The sequence below is a fragment of the Trachypithecus francoisi genome, unplaced genomic scaffold (genome assembly GCF_009764315.1).
Source record: "Trachypithecus francoisi isolate TF-2019V2 unplaced genomic scaffold, Tfra_2.0 Lachesis_group12, whole genome shotgun sequence".
NCBI lineage: Eukaryota > Metazoa > Chordata > Mammalia > Primates > Cercopithecidae > Trachypithecus > Trachypithecus francoisi.
The window spans coordinates 50,878,671-50,901,727 of record NW_022681457.1 but is presented as its reverse complement, the minus strand read 5'-3'; the positions used below and the strand labels follow the sequence as shown (position 1 = coordinate 50,901,727).

The window sequence follows — 23,057 nt, the reverse complement described above, 5'->3', positions numbered from 1 at the left end:
ACATCGATGCAAAAATCCTCAATAAAATACTGGCAAACGGATTCAGCAGCACATCAAAAAGCTTATCCACCATGATCAAGTGGGCTTCATCCCTGGGATGCAAGGCTGGTTCAACATTCGCAAATCAATAAACGTAATCCAGCATATAAACAGAACCAAAGACAAGAACCACATGATTATCTCAATAGATGCAGAAAAGGCTTTTGACAAAATTCAACAGCCCTTTATGCTAAAAACGCTCAATAAATTTGGTATTGATGGAACGTACCTCAAAATAATAAGAGCTATTTATGACAAACCCACAGCTAATATCATACTGAATGGGCAAAAACTGGAAAAATTCCCTTTGAAAACTGGCACAAGACAGGGATGCCCTCTCTCACCACTCCTATTCAACATAGTGTTGGAAGTTCTGGCTAGGGCAATCAGGCAAGAGAAAGAAATCAAGGGTATCCAGTTAGGAAAAGAAGAAGTCAAATTGTCCCTGTTTGCAGATGACATGATTGTATATTTAGAAAACCCCATTGTCTCAGCCCAAAATCTCCTTAAGCTGATAAGCAACTTCAGCAGAGTCTCAGGATACAAAATTAATGTGCAAAAATCACAAGCATTCTTATACACCAGTAACAGACAAGCAGAGAGCCAAATCAGGAATGAACTTCCATTCACAATTGCTTCAAAGAGAATCAAATACCTAGGAATCCAGCTTACAAGGGATGTAAAGGACCTCTTCAAGGAGAACTACAAACCACTGCTCAGTGAAATCAAAGAGGACACAAACAAATGGAAGAACATACCATGCTCATGGATAGGAAGAATCAATATCGTGAAAATGGCCATACTGCCCAAGGTGATTTATAGATTCAATGCCATCCCCATCAAGCTACCAATGACTTTCTTCACAGAATTGGAAAAAACGGCTTTAAAGTTCATATGGAACCAAAAAAGAGCCCGCATTGCCAAGACAATCCTAAGTCAAAAGGACAAAGCTGGAGGCGTCACGCTACCTGACTTCAAACTATACTACAAGGCTACAGTAACCAAAACAGCATGGTACTGGTACCAAAACAGAGATATAGACCAATGGAACAGAACAGAGTCCTCAGAAATAATACCACACATCTACAGCCATCTGATCTTTGACAAACCTGAGAGAAACAAGAAATGGGGAAAGGATTCCCTATTTAATAAATGGTGCTGGGAAAATTGGCTAGCCATAAGTAGAAAGCTGAAACTGGATCCTTTCCTTACCCCTTATACGAAGATTAATTCAAGATGGATTAGAGACTTAAATGTTAGACCTAATACCATAAAAACCCTAGAAGAAAATCTAGGTAGTACCATTCAGGACATAGGCATGGGCAAGGACTTCATGTCTAAAACACCAAAAGCAACGGCAGCAAAAGCCAAAATTGACACATGGGATCTAATTAAACTAAAGAGCTTTTGCACAGCTAAAGAAACTACCATCAGAGTGAACAGGCAACCTACAGAATGGGAAAAAATTTTTGCAACCTACTCATCTGACAAAGGGCTAATATCCAGAATCTACAAAGAACTCAAACAAATATACAAGAAAAAAACAAACAACCCCATCAAAAAGTGGGGAAAGGATATGAACAGACATTTCTCAAAAGAAGACATCCATACAGCCAACAGACACATGAAAAAATGCTCATCATCACTCGCCATCAGAGAAATGCAAATCAAAACCACAATGAGATACCATCTCACACCAGTTAGAATGGCAATCATTAAGAAGTCAGGAAACAACAGGTGTTGGAGAGGATGTGGAGAAAGAGGAACACTTTTACACTGTTGGTGGGATTGTAAACTAGTTCAACCATTATGGAAAACAGTATGGCGATTCCTCAAGGATCTAGAACTAGATGTACCATATGACCCAGCCATCCCACTACTGGGTATATACCCAAAGGATTATAAATTACTCTACTACAAAGATACATGCACACGTATGTTTATTGCGGCACTATTCACAATAGCAAAGACTTGGAATCAACCCAAATGTCCATCTGTGACAGACTGGATTAAGAAAATGTGGCACATATACACCATGGAATACTATGCAGCCATCAAAAAGGATGAGTTTGCGTCCTTTGTAGGGACATGGATGCAGCTGGAAACCATCATTCTTAGCAGACTATCACAAGAAGAGAAAACCAAACACCGCATATTCTCACTCATAGGTGGGAACTGAACAATGAGATCACATGGACTCGGGAAGGGGAACATCACACACTGGGGCCTATCATGGGGAGGGGGGAGGAGGGAGGGATTGCATTGGGGAGTTACACATGATATAAACGTCATGCACATGTACCCTAGAACTTAAAGTATAATAAAAAAAAATAAAATAAAATAAATAAATAAATAAAGACGGTGTGTAAGAAACACAGTGGTCTGGTAGGAAAACAGACATTTAATAAACTCAACACTTATTCCTATTTAAGGTACTTAAGAGTAGAATAATGCTTTAATAGACTGTTTCAGTTGTATGCATAATGTTGAAATGTTTCAGTTTAAAATGAAGAGCATTATTTTGAAAGTTTTGACTAGTGATTTAGATATAAAATATAAATGAAAGTTAAGCATTGGAAATGGAATGTGGTTTTTTTGGAATATGTTTTTTGCCACTGATGGGGTTCTATATCTAGAAGTCAAATTAAATTTTAAAAAAGTAATAGTCTATTAAAAGTGACTGAATGTAAGCATATAAAATATAGCAATTAGTAGTTAGAAAATGAGATTTTTAACATAAAAAAATCTAGGTCTAGTCTTAAGCATGGCATACATAATACTTTGAAATCTGCAAGAAGACCTTGAGGAAAGAGTATTCCCTTGTTGAAGAAGATAAGAATTGTTCTGTGGTTCCCAAAATAATATATAGATTTGGTGTCATTTAATTCAAAATCAGTAGTATATTGGTGGGAATGAGTTTTTAATTTTTAATTTATTGAACTGTAATTGCATACCATAAAACATAGTTTGAATTTTGACAGTGCATGTATTGGTGTAACCCACACCCTAATCAAGATATAGAGACTGTTTCCCTCACCTTAGAAGTCATTTTGGCAGCTGGGCGTGGTGGCTCGTGCCTGTAATCCCAGCACTTTGGGAGGCCGAGACAGACTGATCACAAGGTCAGGAATTTGAGACCAGCCTGGCCAACACCGTGAAACCCCGTCTCTACTAAAAATACAAAGTTTAGCCAGATGTGAAGGTAGGCGCCTGTAATCCCAGCTACTCGGGAGGCTGAGGCAGGAGAATTGCTTGAACCTGGGAGGCAGAGGTTGCAGTGAGTCGAAATTGTGCCACCGCACACCAGCATGGGTGACAGAGTGAGACTCCAGTTGCGGGGGGGAGCGGGGAAAGAAGTCATTTTATGCCACTTGCCAGTCACTCCCACCCAGCAGTAGCCGTGGAACTGATTTCTGTTCTCATAGATTATTTTCCGTTTTTTCAACTTCACTTGAATGAAATCATACAGTATGAACTATTTTGTGACTGACATTTTTGGTTTGAAATAATTTCAAAAAGTTTTGAGATGTATTTGTTATTGCATGTGTGAGTAGTTTATTTACTGAAGAATATTCCATGGTGCACATTTTTCTGTTGATGGGTTGTTTCTAAGGGGGAATACACTCCATCCGTCAGTGTCCGTGGGGGGCTAGTTCCAGGACCTCCCTTGCATACCAAAATTCGCAGATGCTCTAGTCTCTGATACAAAATGATGTAGTATTTGCCTATGCACATCCTCCCATATACTTTAAATCAGCTCTAGATTACTTCTGTAGCGTAAATGTATGTAAATAGTTGTTTATACTGTGCTCGGAATAATAGCAAGAAAAAAATGTCTGTACATGTTCAGTACAGGCGTATTTTTTCCCCAGATGTTTTCAGTCTGTGGTTGGTTGAATCCGTGGATGCAGAATACACAGATACAGAAGGCCAGTTGTACTTAAGAATGGAATTGCCAGATTGTAAGATAGGTGCCAAAGTGACTAAACCACTTAAAACTGGTGCGAGTGATTTTTGACAAGTATTCTCGGTTTCTTCTTGAAAAATAAAGAGATGGAATTCGTATTCTCTTCAGAATATGGTAAAATGTTTTAGTTAATACCCTTTAGACACCACGCTAATATATGGATTGAGAGCTATACATGTGTGAAATACATAAATACACATATTGGGTGTGTTTACTTTTTTTTTTTTTTTTTTTTTTTTTTTTTTTTTGAGGCGGAGTCTCACTCTGTCGCCCAGGCTGGAGTGCAGTGGCCGGATCTCAGCTCACTGCAAGCTCCGCCTCCCGGGTTTTACGCCATTCTCCTGCCTCAGCCTCCCCAGTAGCTGGGACTACAGGCGCCCGCCATCTCGCCCGGCTAGTTTTTTTTTGTATTTTTTAGTAGAGACGGGGTTTCACCGTGTTAGCCAGGATGGTCTCGATCTCCTGACCTCGTGATCCGCCCGTCTCGGCCTCCCAAAGTGCTGGGATTACAGGCTTGAGCCACCGCGCCCGGCCTTTTTTTTTTTTTTTGAGACGGAGTCTGGCACTGTCGCCCAGGCTGGAGTGCAGTGGCCGGATCTCAGCTCACTGCAAGCTCCGCCTCCTGGGCTGATGCCATTCTCCTGCCTCAGCCTCCCGAGTAGCTGGGACTATAGGCGCCTGCCACCTCGCCCAGCTAGTTTTTTGTATTTTTTAGTAGAGACGGGGTTTCACCATGTTAGCCAGGATGGTCTCGATCTCCTGACCTCGTGATCCGCCCGTCTCGGCCTCCCAAAGTGCTGGGATTACAGGCTTGAGCCACCGCGCCCGGCGTGTTTACTTTTTTGGATGGGGAACTTGATTAAAAGTGTTAAAGATCACACTCTAGATGGAGGGAGGAGTTGTGCATATAAATGTATTATAGTAGTGTAAAGTTTTCTTTGATACTATAAATATTCACATAGACTACAGTGTGTGGTTAAGAAGGAAACTAGTGGAAGTTCATATGTTTCTCGGTTTCTAGAACATTAAAGGATATGTGAAGTTTTGTGTATTTGCTAATTGGCTGACTTCTTCCTTTTCAAAAGTTGATTATAGGTTATACCCAGGCATGGCTGCCTTGTACCACTTAGCCCTAGAAAAAATTTTGTCTTGCAGCTTTCTTCCAGAGCAACTTTTAAAAATACTACTCCATTTAGATTTTCTTCAAATGAAAATTCTTTATTCTAATTTTTTTCTGAACGGACTTGCCCTGTTTCTTGTTACTCATGCACTTAATCTGCTGGACTAGTTGTAGTTGCATGGTATGCTAATTGAGTTATTTTGGAAACTTCATTCCTTATGAATGCTCTTTTGGGTTGTTAAATATAAAAAGAGGGAATGGTTCTTAGCACAAACCACAGATTCTTGAACGAGTCATTTAGATCATTCCTATGTATGTGGAAAAATTACATCACCACCCAGTGTTGTGTTTTCTATTTATACTATACTACCTTAAAATAATCCATCTTAAAAAAAAATAAAAAATCCATCTTGTCATTATAAAAACAATATAAAGCAGGCAGCAAATGGAGCTCATGGTAAGGTATTTCAGAAAACGCTATGAAATGAAGCATCTTAGCTAACTAATGGTTTATCTTTAGATTTCTAGACAGACTTAAAAGGTGTGGGCATACCTTCTGCCTTTTCACTTATGCCATTCTCTTGATACATTCATATATGTTAATAAAAATATTGCAAGTTATTGAAATGACATTTGATGATTTTTTTTTAGCTTAAAATTTAGTAACTCTGGGTTTGAAGGCCACAGTGATTTTTGTTCTCTGCGTGTTTGTGTTTTTATTTTGCGAAATAGTAAAGTTAGATTGTCTTTTCTCTCTTTGAAAACATAAGTGCGGCCGGGTGCGGTGGCTCAAGCCTGTAATCCCAGCACTTTGGGAGGCCGAGACGGGCAGATCACGAGGTCAGGAGATCGAGACTATCCTGGCTAACACGGTGAAACCCCGTCTCTACTAAAAATACAAAACACTAGCCGGGCGACGTGGCGGGCGCCTGTAGTCCCAGCTACTCTGGAGGCTGAGGCAGGAGAATGGCGTAAACCCGGGAGGCGGAGCTTGCAGTGAGCTGAGATCCGGCCACTACACTCCAGCCCGGGCGACAGAGCCAGACTCCGTCTCAAAAAAAAAAAAAAGAAAGAAAACATAAGTGCATGGGAACACCATGGTATCACTTTAATTGGTGGATGCTATTAAAGGGACTAAATTCTGTCTAAAAATACTGTGCTGGTGCTTATAAATTTAGTGAAAGCTTGCCATGAAACAGGCACAATATCTAAATTTTAGGAAAACATATAGGTGCATACATATGAACGAAAAACACAGAGCATATATGAAAATATAGTGTTTGTCACTGGGTATTGGGAATGCAGGTAATTTTTTTTTCTAACATATCTTTTAGTGAGCAAGTATTTTCTAAAAAGGAAGAAAACATGATCTCTTTGGTGTGATCTCTTTGAGACATGGATTTGTTGGTGAATAGTACTCACTGCACAGTGGTTTGGTAAGGTTTCAGTGCACGATGACAATTTGATACTTTTAAGTACCTTTTTAAAATCTGTGTAATTCACATTACTTCCTAAGTTTAGTGATGTTTATTATGAGGAAGAGGAAATAGAGAAATCCTTGTAATGCCATCCATCTAATGCTTTTCTCCTTGTTTCGGGCTACCTCCTCAATGTGATGTATTAAAATTGCCTTCTAACTTACCGCCCTGCTTCTGCCTTCGTTGCCTGTTCTCATTGCATGCAGGGATGGCAGATGGGAACTCTGCCTCTAATCTCAATCCCTTTGTAATGTGGACACATGGTAGTCCAACTGATAATCCACTTTTACCTTGGTGATTCAGCTGTTTAAAGAAAAGTTTTTCTGTTGCGTGCGGTGGCTCACCCCTGTAATCCCAGCACTTGGGGAGGCCGAGGTGAGTGGATCGCTTGACTAGTCTAGGTAACATGGGCAAAACCCCGTCTACAAGAAATACAAAAATTAGCCAGGCATTAGTGGTGCATATCTGTAGCTGCTCAGGAGGCTAAGGTGGAAGTATTGCTTGAGCCTGGGAGGCAAAGGCTGCAGTGAGCCGAAATTGCACCACTATACTCAAGCCTGGGCGACAGAGCGAGACCCTGTCTGAAAAATAAAAAGAAAGAAAAAAGAAACATTTTGTCAGAGGCTTCAGGAGTGAATCATTCTCTTGAGCATTTGCTTACTTTCGACAGGGTCTCACTCACCCAGGCTGGAGTGCAGTGGTGTAATCACGGCTCCCTGCTCCCTGCAGCCTCAATCTCCTGGGCTCAGGTGATCCTCCCACCTCAGCCTCCCTACAGGCATGTGCCACCATGCTCAGCTAATTTGTTTTTGTATTTTTTTGTAGAGACAGGGTTTCACCATGTTGCCCAAGCTGATCTCGAACTCCTGGGCTCAAGAGATTTTCCTGCCTCAGCCTCCCAAAGTGCTAAGATTACAGGCGTGAACCACAAGTGATTTTCCTGCCTCAGCCTCCCAAAGTGCTAAGATTACAGGCGTGAACCACTATGCCCGGCCTTTTCTTAAATCTATCACTAAGATTAAATTACATGATCACTATACTGTGGTTGTTTATGAGCATTTAAATTAGTTTTTATATACAAAATTAAAAAGTTAGCACGGTCTAGGTGGAATTCCTTCTGTTTTCTCTGTTCTTTGCTGTCCTCCTGATCAAGTACTTAGCAGAGCACTTGGAAACTTTTAAAGTCTTCTATGGAGATTGTTTTTGTTTTATTATTTGGGTTTTGTTTTTTTTTTTTTTTTTTTTTTTTTTGAGGCGGAGTCTCGCTCTGTCGCCCGGACTGGAGTGCAGTGGCCAGATCTCAGCTCACTGCAAGCTCCGCCTCCCGGGTTTATGCCATTCTCCTGCCTCAGCCTCCCGAGTAGCTGGGACTACAGGCGCCCGCCACCTCGCCCGGCTAGTTTTTGTATTTTTAGTAGAGACGGGGTTTCACCGTGTTAGCCAGGATGGTCTCGATCTCCTGACCTCGTGATCCGCCCGTCTCGGCCTCCCAAAGTGCTGGGATTACAGGCTTGAGCCACCGCGCCCGGCCTTTTTTTTTTTTTTTTTTAATTTGAGACGGAATTTCGCTCTTGTTGCCCTCTTGTTGTGATCTCGGCTCACCACATCCTCCGCCTCCTGGGTTCAAGCAGTTCTGCCTCAGCCTCCTGAGTAGCTGGGATTACGAGCATGCACCACCACGCCCAGCTATTTTGTATTTTTAGTAGAGACAGGGTTTCTCCATGTTCGTCAGACTGGTCTCGAACTCCCAACCTCAGGTGATCTGCCCGCCTGGACCTCCCAAAGTGCTGGGATTACAGGCATGTGCCACCATGACCAGCTAATTTTGTATTTTTAGTAGAGACAGGGTTTCTCCATCTTGGTCAGGCTGGTCTCAAACTCCTGACCTCGGGTGATCCGCCTGCCTTGGCCTCCCAAAGTACTGAGATTACAGGCATGAGCCACTGCGCTCGGCCGGAGATTAATGTTTTAAACTGATGCCTCTCCCTTATCTTCCCCACAAAAAAGGAGAAACTCAGAATATTTGCTATCTTTCTAATTTTCATAGCAGTAAATAGCGAATATTGAGCACTTAGTACTACTTTTTAAACACTTTACATGCACTATACATGGGTATTATAATAGCTTATTTAATCTTTATAATCTTTAAAATATGAGGTTAAGGAGAATTTTAGAGCTGAGGTAATAAAGACATAGAAATGAAGTAATATTCTAAGGCTAAGCAGCAAAGGGCGGAGTTCACACTCTTGACTATTATATTAATTGACTGTTAATACCATAACTCTAATTACTGCAGTAACTGGTTTCTGCCATTTGTTTCTGCTTGCTGTGTATACACAAAGATGAAATGGTCTGGTTCCTTCCTACTTTCAGCTTCATCACAATTCACTGAAAAAGCTCATGTTTTATAATTGGAGTGTAGAACAGACTCTGATGTGCATTTCAGTTCTAGCTATGTGATCTTAGGCTCGTTCATTGTATTTGTAAAGTGGCAGTAAAAGTGGTACCTCCCTTGATAAGGCTGTGAATATTGAGAACATGTACAAAAGGGCACAATGAGGAGCGTGTGTAAGTGTTCATTGGTAACTTTTGACTACTCTGAAGGTATTGCCAGACATTGAGATTTCTCACCAAAACAGTAATAATACAGTTTACTTGTGTCTGCTTTTTTTTGACATGATATATTTAGATGCTGCCTCTTTGCTTAAAGAGAAAAGTTTGCCTACCAGGCTTTCTTCTTACTGATTCTAGGCTTGAGTTTATTCTGTATAAATTATATCTAGGCTTGAAGTTTATTCTGTATAAATTATTTGGCCACATATATTTTTCATCAAATTGTTAACTTTGGGCCGGGCGCGGTGGCTCAAGCCTGTAATCCTGGCAGTTTGGGAGGCCGAGACGGGCGGATCATGAGGTCAGGAGATAGAGACCATCCTGGCTAACATGGTGAAACCCCGTCTCTACTAAAAAATACAAAAAACTAGCTGGGCGTGGTGGCGGGTGCCTGTAGTCCCAGCTACTCAGGAGGCTGAGGCAGGAGAATGGCATAAACCCGGGAGGCGGAGCTTGCAGTGAGCTGAGATCCGGCTACTGCACTCCAGCCTGGGCGACAGAGCGAGACTACGTCTCAAAAAAAAGAAAAAAAAAAATTGTTACTTTGAAACAGAAGCTTAGGCTTATTTTCTGCAAAGCATTTCCCGCCAAAACTTAGTGATGTTTTAATATGAAATTATTTGCATTAACACCATTCTAAAAAATGTTTTCTGGTTTTTTTCCCATGTCTGTTGCAAATTTTGTGCAAAATCTGGTTCTTAATCATTATTACATTGGATTGCCTTTGCCTCACATATGAATAGCTGTACTTTGCCACTTTTGACATTTTTTTTCTTCCAAGAGTTAGAATATCATAGCATAATGTTTCAAGAGGATTATTGTTAGACTGGCACAATAGTTAAAGGAATGCTTTAGGACAAATGTCTGAAATGTGATATTTGAGCTAGATCCTAGATGTCCATGTGGAGATTTCCTGGGAATAAAATGGCTTAGTTGGGCATTGGACAGTGTAGTTAAGTAAACCTTATCTTGACAAAATGATTCAGGTATGTGCTTATATTCTTAGGTGACCGGGTTATCGATGTGGGATCTGAATGGCGAACTTTCAGCAATGACAAAGCAACAAAAGATCCATCTCGAGTTGGAGATTCTCAGAATCCTCTTCTGAGTGATGGAGATTTGTCTACCATGATTGGCAAGGTAATAAGTCCATTTGGCGGGAAATACCAATTGCAGAATGACCATAGACCTGAGAGTTTGGGAACTTTGCAAAAGTATGTCACTGCACCAGTGGGGACTCTTGACCTGTCCAATAAGATTTGCCAGTAATATCATTGTGAATGATGGCTAACTTGTGTGTGTATTCCATCCTAAAGTGGGGAAGACTTTTAAATCAAATTAAATCCAAATTAAATCAAAATTACAGGGACTTTATATCAGGCCTTTTTTTCATAAATCACATTTTGTATACACACAAAAAATGAGTGTAGTGTGGCCTTCATGAGTTAATATTGATATATTCTTTGAATATCAAGAATGTCTCCTCGGCTGGGCATGGTGGCTCACGCCTGCAATCCCAGCACTTTGGGAGGCTGAGGTGGGTGGAGATCAGGAGTTCAAGACCAGCCTGGCCAAGATGGCGAAACCCCGTCTCTACTAAAAATACAAAAATTAGCCGGGTATGGTGGTGGGCGCCTGTAATCCCAGCTACTCAGGAGGGCTGAGGCAGAGAATTGCTTGAACCCAGGAGGCAGAGGTTGCAGTGAGCCGAGATCGCGCCACTGCGCTCCAGCCTAGGTGACAGAGAGAGACTCCATCTTTAAAGAATAAAAAAGAAAAACTTGTCTGGGCAACAGGCTAGAGTATAATGATATAATCAAAGCTCACTGCATGCTCAAAACTCCTGGGCTCCAGTGGTCCTCCTTCCCTGACCTCCCAAGTAGTTAGGACTACAGGCGCATACCACCACACCTGGCTAATTTATATTATTTTAAATTTTTTTGGCCAGGCTCAGTGGCTCACGCCTGTAATCCCAGTACTTTAGGAGGCCGAGGCAGGCAGATAGCTTGAGGTCAAGAGTTTGAGACCAGCCTGGCCAACGCAGTGAAACCCCACCTCTACTAAAAATACAAAAAAAGTTGCCAGGCGTGGTGGCAGGCGCCTGTAATTCCAGCTACTCAGGAGGCTGAGACAGGAGAATTGCTTGAACCCAGGAGTCGGAGGTTGCAGTGAGCCGAGATCACGCCACTGCACTCCAGCCTGGGTGACAGAGTGAGACTCTTTTCCAGGCAGGTCTTGAACTCCTGGTCTTAAGCAATCCTCCCGCCTCAGGCTCCCAAAGCGCTGGGATTACAGGCATGAGTTACCATGCCGAACCCTACATAGCCTGTTTTGTTTTTGAGACAGGGTCTAACACTGTCGCTCAGGTGGGAGTGCGATAGCATGATCTCAGTTCACTGCAACCTCCCCCTCCCTGGCTGAAGTGATCCTTCTGCCTCAGCCTCCCAAGTAGCTGGGACCACAGGTGTGGGCCACTACACCTGGCTAATTTTTTTTATTTTTTTGTAGAGACAAAGTTTCACCATGTTGCCCAGGCTGGTCCCAATTCTTGGGCTCAAGTGATCCACCCACCTCAGCCTCCCAAGGTGCTGGAATTACAGGTGTGAGCCACCATCCGTGGCCAAGATAGAAATATATTTAGGCTGCTAGATTTATCACATAATAAATTTCTATGTGTACTTGGACATATTTTTCGACTTTCTATTTTTTCCTGTCCTGGTCCAGTTAGTCAAATGCCGTACCACACTGTTCTAATATATAGTAGCACTAGTTTTCCCTCATTGCTCTTCTTTTTCAGCATTTTCTTCACTAGTGTTTTCCATTTAAAGGTTAAGTTTGTTTCATTTTTTAAAAAAGTTTAGGTTTGTTCACTTGCATTTTTTGTACCTTTGGAGTTGATCATATGATTTTCCTCCTTAGTTCTATTAATATGATGTATTATATTAGATTCTTTAATATATTTGTGGAACAGTCTCCACTTGGTTGATATTACTGCCTTTTAATACACTGTTGGATTCTGTTTTCTGTGGGGTTTTTTGGTTTTTTTCTTTTGAGACAGGGTCTCATTCTGTCACCCAGTCTAGAGTGAAGTGATGTGATCATAGTTAACTGCAGCCTCAAACTCCCAGGCTTAGGTGACCCTCCTGTCTCAGCCTCCCGAGTAGCTGATACCACAGGCGTGCGCCACCACACTCTGCCTGTTTTGTTTTGTTTTGTTTTTCTGAGATGGAGTTTCACTCTTGTCACCTAGGCTGGAGTGCAATGACGTGATCTCAGCTCACCACAACCACCTCAAGTCATTCTCCTGCCTCAGCCTCCCAAGTAGCTGGGATTACAGGCATGTGCCTCCATGCCTGGCTAATTTTGTACTTTTAGTAAAGGCAGGGTTTCTCTGTGATGGTCAAGCTGGTCTCAAACTTCCGACCTCAGGTGATCCGCCCGCCTCAGCCTCCTAAAGTGCCAGGATTACAGGCACGAGCCACCGCGCCCGGCCTGTTTTTTAATATTTAATGTTTTCACTGGGGTTTTGGTCAGATTCATTTGCAAATTGACAGAGGGAAAATTGACTTCTTCATAACAAATCTTGTATTCAAAAACTCATAATGGGCCGGGCACGGTGGCTGAAGCCTGTAATCCCAGCACTTTGGGAGGCCAAGACGGGCGGATCACGAGGTCAGGAGATCGAGACCATCCTGGCTAACCCGGTGAAACCCCGTCTCTACTAAAAAATACAAAAAAAAAAAAAACTAGCCAGGCGTGGTGGCGGGCGCCTATAGTCCCAGCTACTCGAGAGGCTGAGGCAGGAGAATGGCATAAACCCGGGAGGCGGAGCTTGCAGTGAGCTGAGATCCGGCCACTGCACTCCAGCCTGGGTGACAGAGCCAGACTCCGTCTCAAAAAAAAAAAAAAAAAAAAAACAACTCATAATACCTTTCCATTTCCTTAGGTATCTTATGTGTCCTTCAGCAGATGTTTGAAAGTTTTCTTCATGAACATCTCACATGTTTCTCAAGTGTATTCCAAGATTTTTGTTGTTGTAATTGAAAAATTTGCTTTTCTTGTCTTTTAACTGGTTGATTGTACTTATGAAGGGTATTCATTTCTATTTATTTTGACCTTGCTGCTTTAATGAATTATTTATAGCAGCTTTTTTTAAGTGATTTTCTTGCATACTCCAGGTGTATAAAGATACTATCTGCAAATAGTTTATCACCTCCTTTCCAATTTTGTACTTCCGATTTTTCTCTTGGTTAATTGGCTAGTTTTCCCGATCAGTGTTATAAAATGGTAGCAGTAGGAGGTGCGTTTGTCTTGTGATTTTGGTGATAATGCTGGTAATGTTTCTTCATTAATTATACTGGCTTTGGGCAGAGGAGAGTAGTTTTCTAATGTGAGGAAGTACTCATTTGTAGTGTCCTATGAGTTTTTATCAAAAATGAACTTTGAATTTTGTTCATTTGCCTTTTTAGCACCTTTGGAGATGATCATGATTTTTCTCCTTAGATCTAATAATACAATGTTTTACATTATTTGATTCTCTAATAATATCTTGTGGAACAATCTCCGGTTGGTCGTGATATACTATCTTTTAATATGCTGTTGGATTCTGTTTTCTAGTATTTGATATTTTTTATCATATTTCTAAGTGAAATTAGACTTCCTTTTTCCATGGTTTTGTCAGGTTTTTGTATCATATTTCTATTTATACACTTTAAGCTTCACATTTTCTATGTTCTTGAACAGTTGTTAGAATTACATATTCCTTTAGTATAGATGGGCAGGATGCACAATTCAGATTTCTAGTCTAGATAGAATCAAATCTTGTAAGTTATATTTTCATAGAAATTGTCCATTATTCATACTTTCCAAAACGTTTTTTCATAGTTTTAACTGTTCTATAGGGTACAGGAGCTGCAAGTTTTGATGAATTTGGCAATTCTAAGTACCAGAATCGGAGAACGATGAGCAGTTCTGATCGGGCAATGATGAATGCATTCAAAGAAATCACTACCATGGCAGACAGAATCAATCTACCTCGAAATATAGTTGTAAGTTCTTGTCTACCTCCTTTAAGCCATTCTGGCATTGACTTTGCATAATTTAATGAACACGTTAAATTTCGATATTGCAGCTAATTAAATGACATAGAGTTAACTTAAGTTTCTCTGCTTTGAAGGATCGAACGAATAATTTATTCAAGCAAGTATATGAACAGAAGAGCCTGAAGGGAAGAGCTAATGATGCTATAGCTTCTGCTTGTCTCTATATTGCCTGTAGACAAGAAGGGGTTCCTAGGACATTTAAAGGTAAGTTTTTAGCTTTGTTTTTTTTGTTGTTGGTTGGTTGGTTTGTTTGTTGAGATGGAGTCTCACTCTGTCACCTAGGCTGGAGTGCAGTGGTGCAATCGTGGCTCACTGCAACTTCTGCCTCCCATGTTCAAGCTATACTCCTGCCTCAGCTTCCTGAGTAGCTAGGATTACAGGCATGTGCCACCACACCTGGCTAACTTTTGTATTTTTAGTAGAGACAGGGTTTCGCCATGTTGGCCATGCTGGTCTCGAACTTCTAACCTTAGGTGATCTGCCCGCTTTGGCCTCCCAAAGTGCTAGAATTAACAGGCGTGAGCCACTGTGCCCAGCCTAAAATAGCATTTTCTACATCATATTAAAGAAACAGACCAATGTCAGCTTTTTTTTTTTTTTTTTTTTTTTTTTTTTTGAGACGGAGTCTCGCTCTGTCGCCCAGGCTGGAGTGCTGTGGCCGGATCTCCGCTCACTGCAAGCTCCGCCTCCCGGGTTCACGCCATTCTCCTGCCTCAGCCTCCCGCTCACTGCAAGCTCCGCCTCCCGGGTTCACGCCATTCTCCTGCCTCAGCCTCCCGAGCAGCTGGGACTACAGGCGCCCACCACCTCGCCCGGCTAGTTTTTTGTATTTTTTAGTAGAGACGGGGTTTCACCGTGTTAGCCAGGATGGTCTCGATCTCCTGACCTCGTGATCCACCCGACTCGGCCTCCCAAAGTGCTGGGATTACAGGCTTGAGCCACCGCGCCCGGCCCCAATGTCAGCTTTGACACTTAGAAGCTAAGTCATCTTTATTGTCACTACAGTAATCCACTTGAGCATCATTTGCCAGTGTCGACTTATTTTGTTCCTTGACAGCAAATTCATAGCATGTTCTTTTAGGCTGTTTTCCCACGTAGACTCATTTTAGTCCATGTAAGCCCACTATGTTCTTTGCTAGTGAGATCTTTTGATGGACTGTTATTTTGTGGGCTTTCAGGCCTGTAATGGTAAACCAAAGTAGGCCATTTACACATTTGGTTTACATGAAAACAGTTTCCATTTCTAGCACTGGTCTCTGTAGATGAGGGAGTCAAGCTTTAGAAAGTATCAGTGAAGGCCAGGTACGGTGAGTCACACCTGTAATCCCAGCACTTTGGGAGGCCGAGGTGGGAGGATCACCTGAGGTCAGGAGTTCGAGACCAGCCTGGCCAATATGGTGAAACCCTGGCTCTACCAAAAATACAAAAATTAGCCAGGCATGGTGGTGCGCGCCTGTAATCCCAGCCACTCGGGAGGCAGAGGTTGCAGCGAGCCAAGATCGCACCACTGCACTCCAGCCTGGGCGACAGAGCAAGACTTCATCTCAAAAATAAATTAAAAAAAAGTATCAGTGAAGTTTTTTCTCTTGAGGTATATTGTTTGCATTTTTACACTTCAGTTGGAGGCTTTGAAAGAACTGGTATTTTTCATACAGTTTGCAGTTACATGGGAATATGTAAGTTTGTTCAGTGTTGCTCACTGACTTACACTACCAAAGCCAGTTTAGCTGAAGACTATACTTAACCCTTTATTCATCCAGTGAGTATTTATTTTTTATGTTTTCTTATGTAAAAGTGAAGAGGTGATGGCCTTTATCATCATCTTTTTTGTTGTTTTTATAACTAAAACAGAGCTTTTGTCAAATTTCTTCTGAAAGTGTATGGTGGTTGCATCTGGGAATAACAGGGTCAAATATTTTATCTCATCGAGCTATATAGCCCATAATTGCAGGGATTTTATGTACACATGACACTGTGTTGCATAAGAGGCATCCTTTAGCTTGAGTATTTTCTTTCAGCTCCTTGATAACGCTGCTTACAACAGGTTAATATATAAATATCAATTTTTCATTTAAAGAAATTTACTTGCAATGAATTAATCCTTAGAGCAGTTAATATTTTGAAAGATTAAGAACTAAATTTAGCCAGGCTCAGTGACTCACGCCTGTAATCTCAGCACTTTGTGAGGCCGAGGCAGGTAGATCACAAGGTGAGGGGTTGAAGACCAGCCTGGCCAAGATGGTGAAACCTCATCTTTACTAAAAATACAAAAAATTAGTCAGGTGCGGTGGCAGGCGCCTGTAATCCCAGCTACTCAGGAGGCGGGAGAATCGTTTGAACCCGGGGAGCAGAGGTTGCAGTGAGCTGAGATGGCATCACTGCACTCCAGCCTAGACGACAGAGTGAGACTTCATCTCAAAAAACAAACAAAAACCCTATATTTAAAGAGTGAAGAATATTAGGCCTGGCGCAGTGGCTCACGGCTATAATTTCAGCACTTTGGGAGGCCGAGGCAGGAGGATCACCTGATGTCAGGAGTTCTAGACAAGCCTGGCCAACATAGTGAAACCCCGTCTCTACTAAAAATACAAAAGTTAGCCAGGTATGGTGGTGCCTGCCTGTAATCTCAGCTACTCGGGAGGCCGAGGCAGGAGAATCACTTGAGCCCAGGAGGTGGAGGTTGCAGTGGGCTGAGATAGTGCCACTGCTCTTAGTCTGGGCGACAGAGTGAGACTCCGTCTTAAAAAAAAAAAAAAGTGTGATGAACATTAAAGTTAACTGAGAAATTTGCAGTTATCTCTGGGGGGGAGTATCACTGAGAGAATTAGGGTTTTATCTTTAAGGCATGATTGAATGTTTTACAATTAGAATGTATATTATGTTTATAATTAGAAATGGTAGATTTTAAGATGAACTATATGGCTTAAGTGAATTATTTAATTTTTTTTTCTTTTAGAAATATGTGCCGTATCACGAATTTCTAAGAAAGAAATTGGTCGGTGTTTTAAACTTATTTTGAAAGCACTAGAAACCAGTGTGGATTTGATTACAACTGGGGACTTCATGTCCAGATTCTGTTCCAATCTTTGTCTTCCTAAACAAGTGCAGATGGCAGCTACCCATATAGCCCGTAAAGCTGTGGAATTGGACTTGGTTCCTGGGAGGAGCCCCATCTCTGTGGCAGCGGCAGCTATTTACATGGCCTCACAGGCATCAGCTGAAAAGAGGACCCAAAAAGGTAGGGTTCGTCATCAGGAAGTGTGGCAGTAAACTGTGAAATTTGCAGCATGTGATTGTTCTTCCATTTTAAGTTTGAACCAGGTAAATAGCAAGAACCCACATTTGGCCGGGCACAGGGACTCATGCCTGTAATCTCAGCACTTTGGAAGGCCAAGGCAGGTGGATCACCTAAGGTCAGGAGTTCGAGACCATTCTGATGAATGTGGTGAAACCCAATCTCTACTAAAAATACAAAAATTAGCTGGGTGTGGTGGTGGGGCTTGTAATCCCAGCTACTTAGGAGGCTGAGGCAGGAGAATTGCTTGAATCTGGGAGGTGGAGGTTACAGTGAGCCGAGATTGTGCCATTGCACTCCAGCCTGGGCGACAGAGCAAGTCCATCTCAAAAAAAAAAAAGAAACCCACATTTAAGACATCGTTCCTCAACATCAAAATGTTAAGAAAAAATGTTTTGCTTTTAAATAGCTCATAAAAAAAAATGTTCAGAGACATAACCCTGTAAACAAACCTATTTTTTTCCCATTTGAATTATTTTAGTTTGTACGTCTTTTATTCTTACAAGTTCTTTTTTCTCCCTAAATATATCCTCTTGATCATACTCTTTTCCTCCCTAAACTTACCTTTTTAAATCTTAGGGGTCAGGGAGGCATGCTTTGTTTCTCACTGCTTGGCATGGGATCCTGCAGATAGACACGCTGTAAAATATGTGTTGGCCATCAGCCTTTAATATTCTGTGAAGGTTGGTTTTTTCCCATCTTGTACAGTATTTTACAGTTTCTTAATACAAATTCTGGAGTAAGTAGACGTAAGTGGTTCAACTTTCTAAAACCATGTTTAAATTTAGTGTTGTAGGAAAACTTTCACCGGAAGTATTAAGTGAATTTCTTTTCCTTTTTCCTTTTTCCGTTTTTTTTGAAACAGTCTCCCTCTGTTGCCCAGGCTGGAATGCAGGGGCGCAATCTCAGCTCACTGCAACCTCCACCTCCTGGGTTGAAGCTATTCTCGTGCCTCACTGCAACCTCCACCTCCTGGGTTGAAGCTATTCTCCTGCCTTAGCTTTCTGAGTAACTGGGTCTACAGCCACATGCCACCACGCCCAGCTAATATTTGTATTTTTAGTAGAGATTGGGTTTCACCATGTTGGGCAGGCTTGTCTCGAACTCCTGGCCGCCTTATGTGATTCGCCTGCCTCCACCTCCCAGTGTGCTGGGATTATAGGCACAAGCCACTACGCATGGCCAACTAACTCCCTTTTAAATTTAGAAGTGACTACTCCTTTCTAAATCTTTGAGAATTATAGAAGTTATTCATAAACAAATGCATGTAAAGAAATTCATAAACTAGGTGTGGTGACCAGCCTCCTGGCCAACATGGCAAAACCCTGTCTCCTAAAAATACAAAAAAATTAGTCAGGTGTGGTGGCACACATCTGTAATCCCATCTAGTAGGGAGGCTGAGGCAGGAGAATCACTTGAACCCAGGAGGCAGAGGTTATAGTGAGCTGAGATCATGCCACTGCCCTCCAGCCTGGGTTGATGGAGTGAGGCTCTTTTTCAAAAAAAAAAAAAAAAAGGTGGCAGGACGTGGTGGCTCACACGTGTAATCCCAGCACTTTGGGAGGCCAAGGTGAGTGGATTGCTTGAGGCCAGGAGTTCAAGACCACCCTGGCCAACATGGCAAAACCCTGTCTCTACTAAAAATACAAAAATCAGCCCGGCATGGTAGTGTACACCTGTAGTCCCAGCTACTTGGGAGGCTGAGACATGAGAATCTCTTGAACCTGGGAGGCAGAGGTTGCTGTGAGCCTAGATTGCACCACTGTACTCCAGCCTGGGAGACAGAACAGGACTGTCTCAAAAAACAAAAACAGAAAGTGAGTTAGTGAATTACTGGCCTCCATAACTTCATAATACTCTATTCACAACAGCCTTCAGCTTAGGCTATATGTTGAAAAAATAATAAATGATAGGAATAATTAGAAAAAGGAAGCCAATCATTAGTTATTTAAAGGAGCCATTATCCATTCCCTTTGGCCTTCACTTACGTTTTAAGGAAATTTTGAGTCTTTTAGTAAAATTGAGAAGTTGCAGTTAGGCAGTTTGTCCTTGAGGTACATTTCTAGTTGTAAAGTTTATTCTAATGAACAACATAGAAACATTAATCTTGGTGCTTTCTGCTTTTTAGCTTTATATGAAAAGTCTTCAAATGTAAGGTCCCTCTCTTCCCTTCACAGCAGGCAGTTGACATTCAAATAGTTGCCATTTATTGGTATTTAGATGTAGAATAATGTAATGCAGTGTGAGATAAGGAAATTTAAAATTAGCTAATTGTACAGTGATGGCAGGCATTCACAGTGAAAATCACTAAAACCTCACTTGATTTGAATCAACTGAAAAGGTGATAAAATGAGTTTGTATTAAAAGATGTTTAGGCCAGGCATGGTGGCTCATGCCTGTAATCCCAGCACTTTGGGAGGCTGAGGCAGGTGGATCACCTGAGGTGACAAGTTTGAGACCAGCCTGGGGAGCATGGTGAAACCCCGCCTCTACTAAAAATACAGAAATTAGCTGGATGTGGTGGCAGGTGCCTCAGCTACTCAGGAGACTGAGACAGGAGAATCGCTTGAACTGGGGAGGCAGAGGTTGTAGTGAGCCGAGATCTTGCCATTGCACTCCAGCCTGGGTGACAGAGCGAGGTTCCATCTTTAAATAAATAAGTGATGTTTAAAAATCCATTTTAATAAAGCATTCATAATACTTAACCAAATATTGTAGTGGCAGTCCTTTGGTATTTCTTTTAATGACTTTGAAAGGAAAAAAGGGACAGTGACTTTAAAGGGTAAAAGTGGATCTATTAGGATTTTGTAATAGACTAGAAATGTTCGTTTGAGCTAAAAATATTTGCTTATGTGCTTGTATCAGTGAAAAACATCTCCATATGCTATAAGTAGCTGTTTGACCTCGATGTATTAAGTAAAAAAAAAGACTGTAGAACAGTATTTACAGTGTCACATTTTGTTTTTAATAGGAACCTCTTAACAGAAGTTAGCTAGGGGAGATTTTGCATGGGAGCTTTTAAACAAATAAAAAGTGAATTTCTTTACAAGAATGTATTTGTGGAGTACTTTGTGATCATCAGAAAGATTTATAAAGAAAAAGGAGCAGTCAGTTGTAAATATGATACCCAGTATAAGATAACACTCCTAATACTAAGTCCTGAACACTATTCATATATTTTATATTAGTTAAACCCTTTAAAACATTGACAGCTCTGTAAAGTAGTAACTACTGCTATCATTTTTATTGTTGTTGGTTACTGACTTTAGCTCCCGCCTTTTTTTTTGAGTCAATATTTGGTTAAGCATTATGAATGCTTTATTAAAATGGATTTTTAAACATCATTTATTTATTTATTTAGAGATGGAATCTTGCTCTGTCACCAGGCTGGAGTGCAGTAGTGCGATCTCGGCTGACTGTACCCTCCTCCTCCCGGGTTCAAGCAATTCTCCTGCCTCAGCCTCCTGAGTAGCTGGGACTACAGGCGCCCGCCACCTCGCCCGGCTAATTTTTTGTATTTTTAGTAGAGATGGGGTTTCACCATGGTTGGCCAGGCTGGTCTCGATCTCCTGACCTAGTGATCTGCCCAACTCGGCCTCCCCAGGTGCTGGGATTACAGGCGTGAGCCACTGCGTCTGGCCTAGCTGCTGCTGTCTACCTTTTAGTATGTATTTCCATTATCAGGTTTTAGAAATCACTTCTGGTTTTGTTTTTAAGTTGGGCGCTTTATACTGTATAATCATATCTCACAATGCAGGTAATGGAAAGGAGGTAGGATGGAAATGATGGTTAATGTTTTGATTTTTGTCTTTTAGAAATTGGCGATATTGCTGGTGTTGCTGATGTTACAATCAGACAGTCCTATAGACTTATCTATCCTCGAGCCCCGGATCTGTTTCCTACAGACTTCAAATTTGACACCCCAGTGGACAAACTACCACAGCTATAAATTGAGGCAGCTAATGTGAGATTCTTGAATACAGAACTTTGCCTGTTGTACATAGCCTATACAAAATGCTGGGTTGAGCCTTTCATGAGGAAAAACAAAAGACATGGTACGCATTCCAGGGCTGAATACTATTGCTTGGCATTCTCTATGTATATACTAGTGAAACATATTTAATGATTTAAATTTATCAAATTTCTTTTGTAGCAATCTAGGAAACTGTATTTTGGAAGATATTTGAAATTATGTAATTCTTGAATAAAACATTTTTCAAAACTAAAGTTTTTGTTATAATTATGTTACATTTAACTTATACATAATTATAAATAATGCAAATAATTGCAGCTAATAAAGCTTTATTTCCATTATATATACGTAGTTTTTATTTTAATAAATTCATGGAAAGAGCAAAAGCTTTTGAGAACCATTGTTAACATCGACATCGTATTTAGTGTCCAGTTTGAAAGGATTCATATGAGAGATTTATTAATATGTCTACTATTAAACAAGAAGTGATGAGCTTGGACCTTTTGAAAGGCACCAGCTTGACAGACATTAAAATGTTCTAAGTATGTGATTTTCTCAGTGAGCTTATTGAGCAGAGAAGATGATGCTGGTAAATTAATAGCAGCAGCAGATCAACAGATTTTAATTTCTGGATGTTAAAATCTTTTGTAGAATCTGCATATCCTTGGTTCTTTTTTATTCTTTGTTAGGCTTACTGGTATACTCACAGGCTAAAGAGCATTTCATTTATTATCTATTATTTTTTGATACAGTCTTGCTTTGTTGCCCAGGCTGGAGTCCAGTGGCCCAGTCTCAGCTCACTGCAACCTCTGCCCTGCCTCCAGGGATCAAGCGATTATCCTGCCTCAGCCTCCCAAGTAGCTGGTATTACAGGTGCCCACTACTACGCCCAGCTGATTTTTTTGTATTTTTAGTAGAGACAGGGTTTCGCCATGTTAGCCAGACTGGTTTAGAACTCCTGACCTCTGCCCACCCTGGCCTCCCACAGTGCTGGGATTAGAGGCGCATGCCTCCACACCTGGCCTAAAGAGCACTTTAAATGAAGATTACTGGGCCTGCAGGTGGCTTTTACAGGGGACTTGAATCCAAGCTAGACATCACCACTGGTAACTGCACTGCTCTGGAAACAGGTGTCACAGTTCTGAAACATCTGAAAAGAGGTTAGCACTAGATTAGAAAGACAATCTCCTGTTGTGGCCTGGTGGGCAGGGTCAGACTCTGGTTCATAGAGGGACTTTGCCAAGAGCCGACCTCCACTGCCATTCTGCTGACCATGGAGTGGGGATAAGTATTGGTGCCATGAAGACGTGGTATTTCTCCCTTGAACAAAACATAGGACACTCACCCAGTATTGTTTAGAGCTGGGGGAGAACACCGGAAAAATAATCCTGTCAGGGAGAACCTGTCCCACCCAGCGTGAGGCCTAGGAATAAGGAAGCTTCGGTCTGTATCTCCCTTCTGGACACATCT

General features: G+C 41.4%; 1 protein-coding gene across 2 annotated transcripts in view; it reads left to right on the top strand.

The window, feature by feature from the left end:
- GTF2B (general transcription factor IIB) overlaps positions 1-21,930 on the top strand; it is a 47,181-nt gene extending 25,251 nt beyond the window's left edge. The window contains exons 3-7 of one of the 2 annotated variants that reach the window (XM_033225499.1): positions 10,224-10,357; positions 14,119-14,265; positions 14,394-14,523; positions 17,276-17,557; positions 21,430-21,930. In XM_033225499.1, the coding sequence (XP_033081390.1) occupies positions 10,224-10,357; positions 14,119-14,265; positions 14,394-14,523; positions 17,276-17,557; positions 21,430-21,563 (827 nt within the window). In that variant the 3' untranslated portion in view covers positions 21,564-21,930. The remainder of the gene's footprint in view (positions 1-10,223; positions 10,358-14,118; positions 14,266-14,393; positions 14,524-17,275; positions 17,558-21,429) is intronic. The other variant, XM_033225500.1, reaches the window with a different exon arrangement.
- Positions 21,931-23,057: the final 1,127 nt, after the last annotated feature.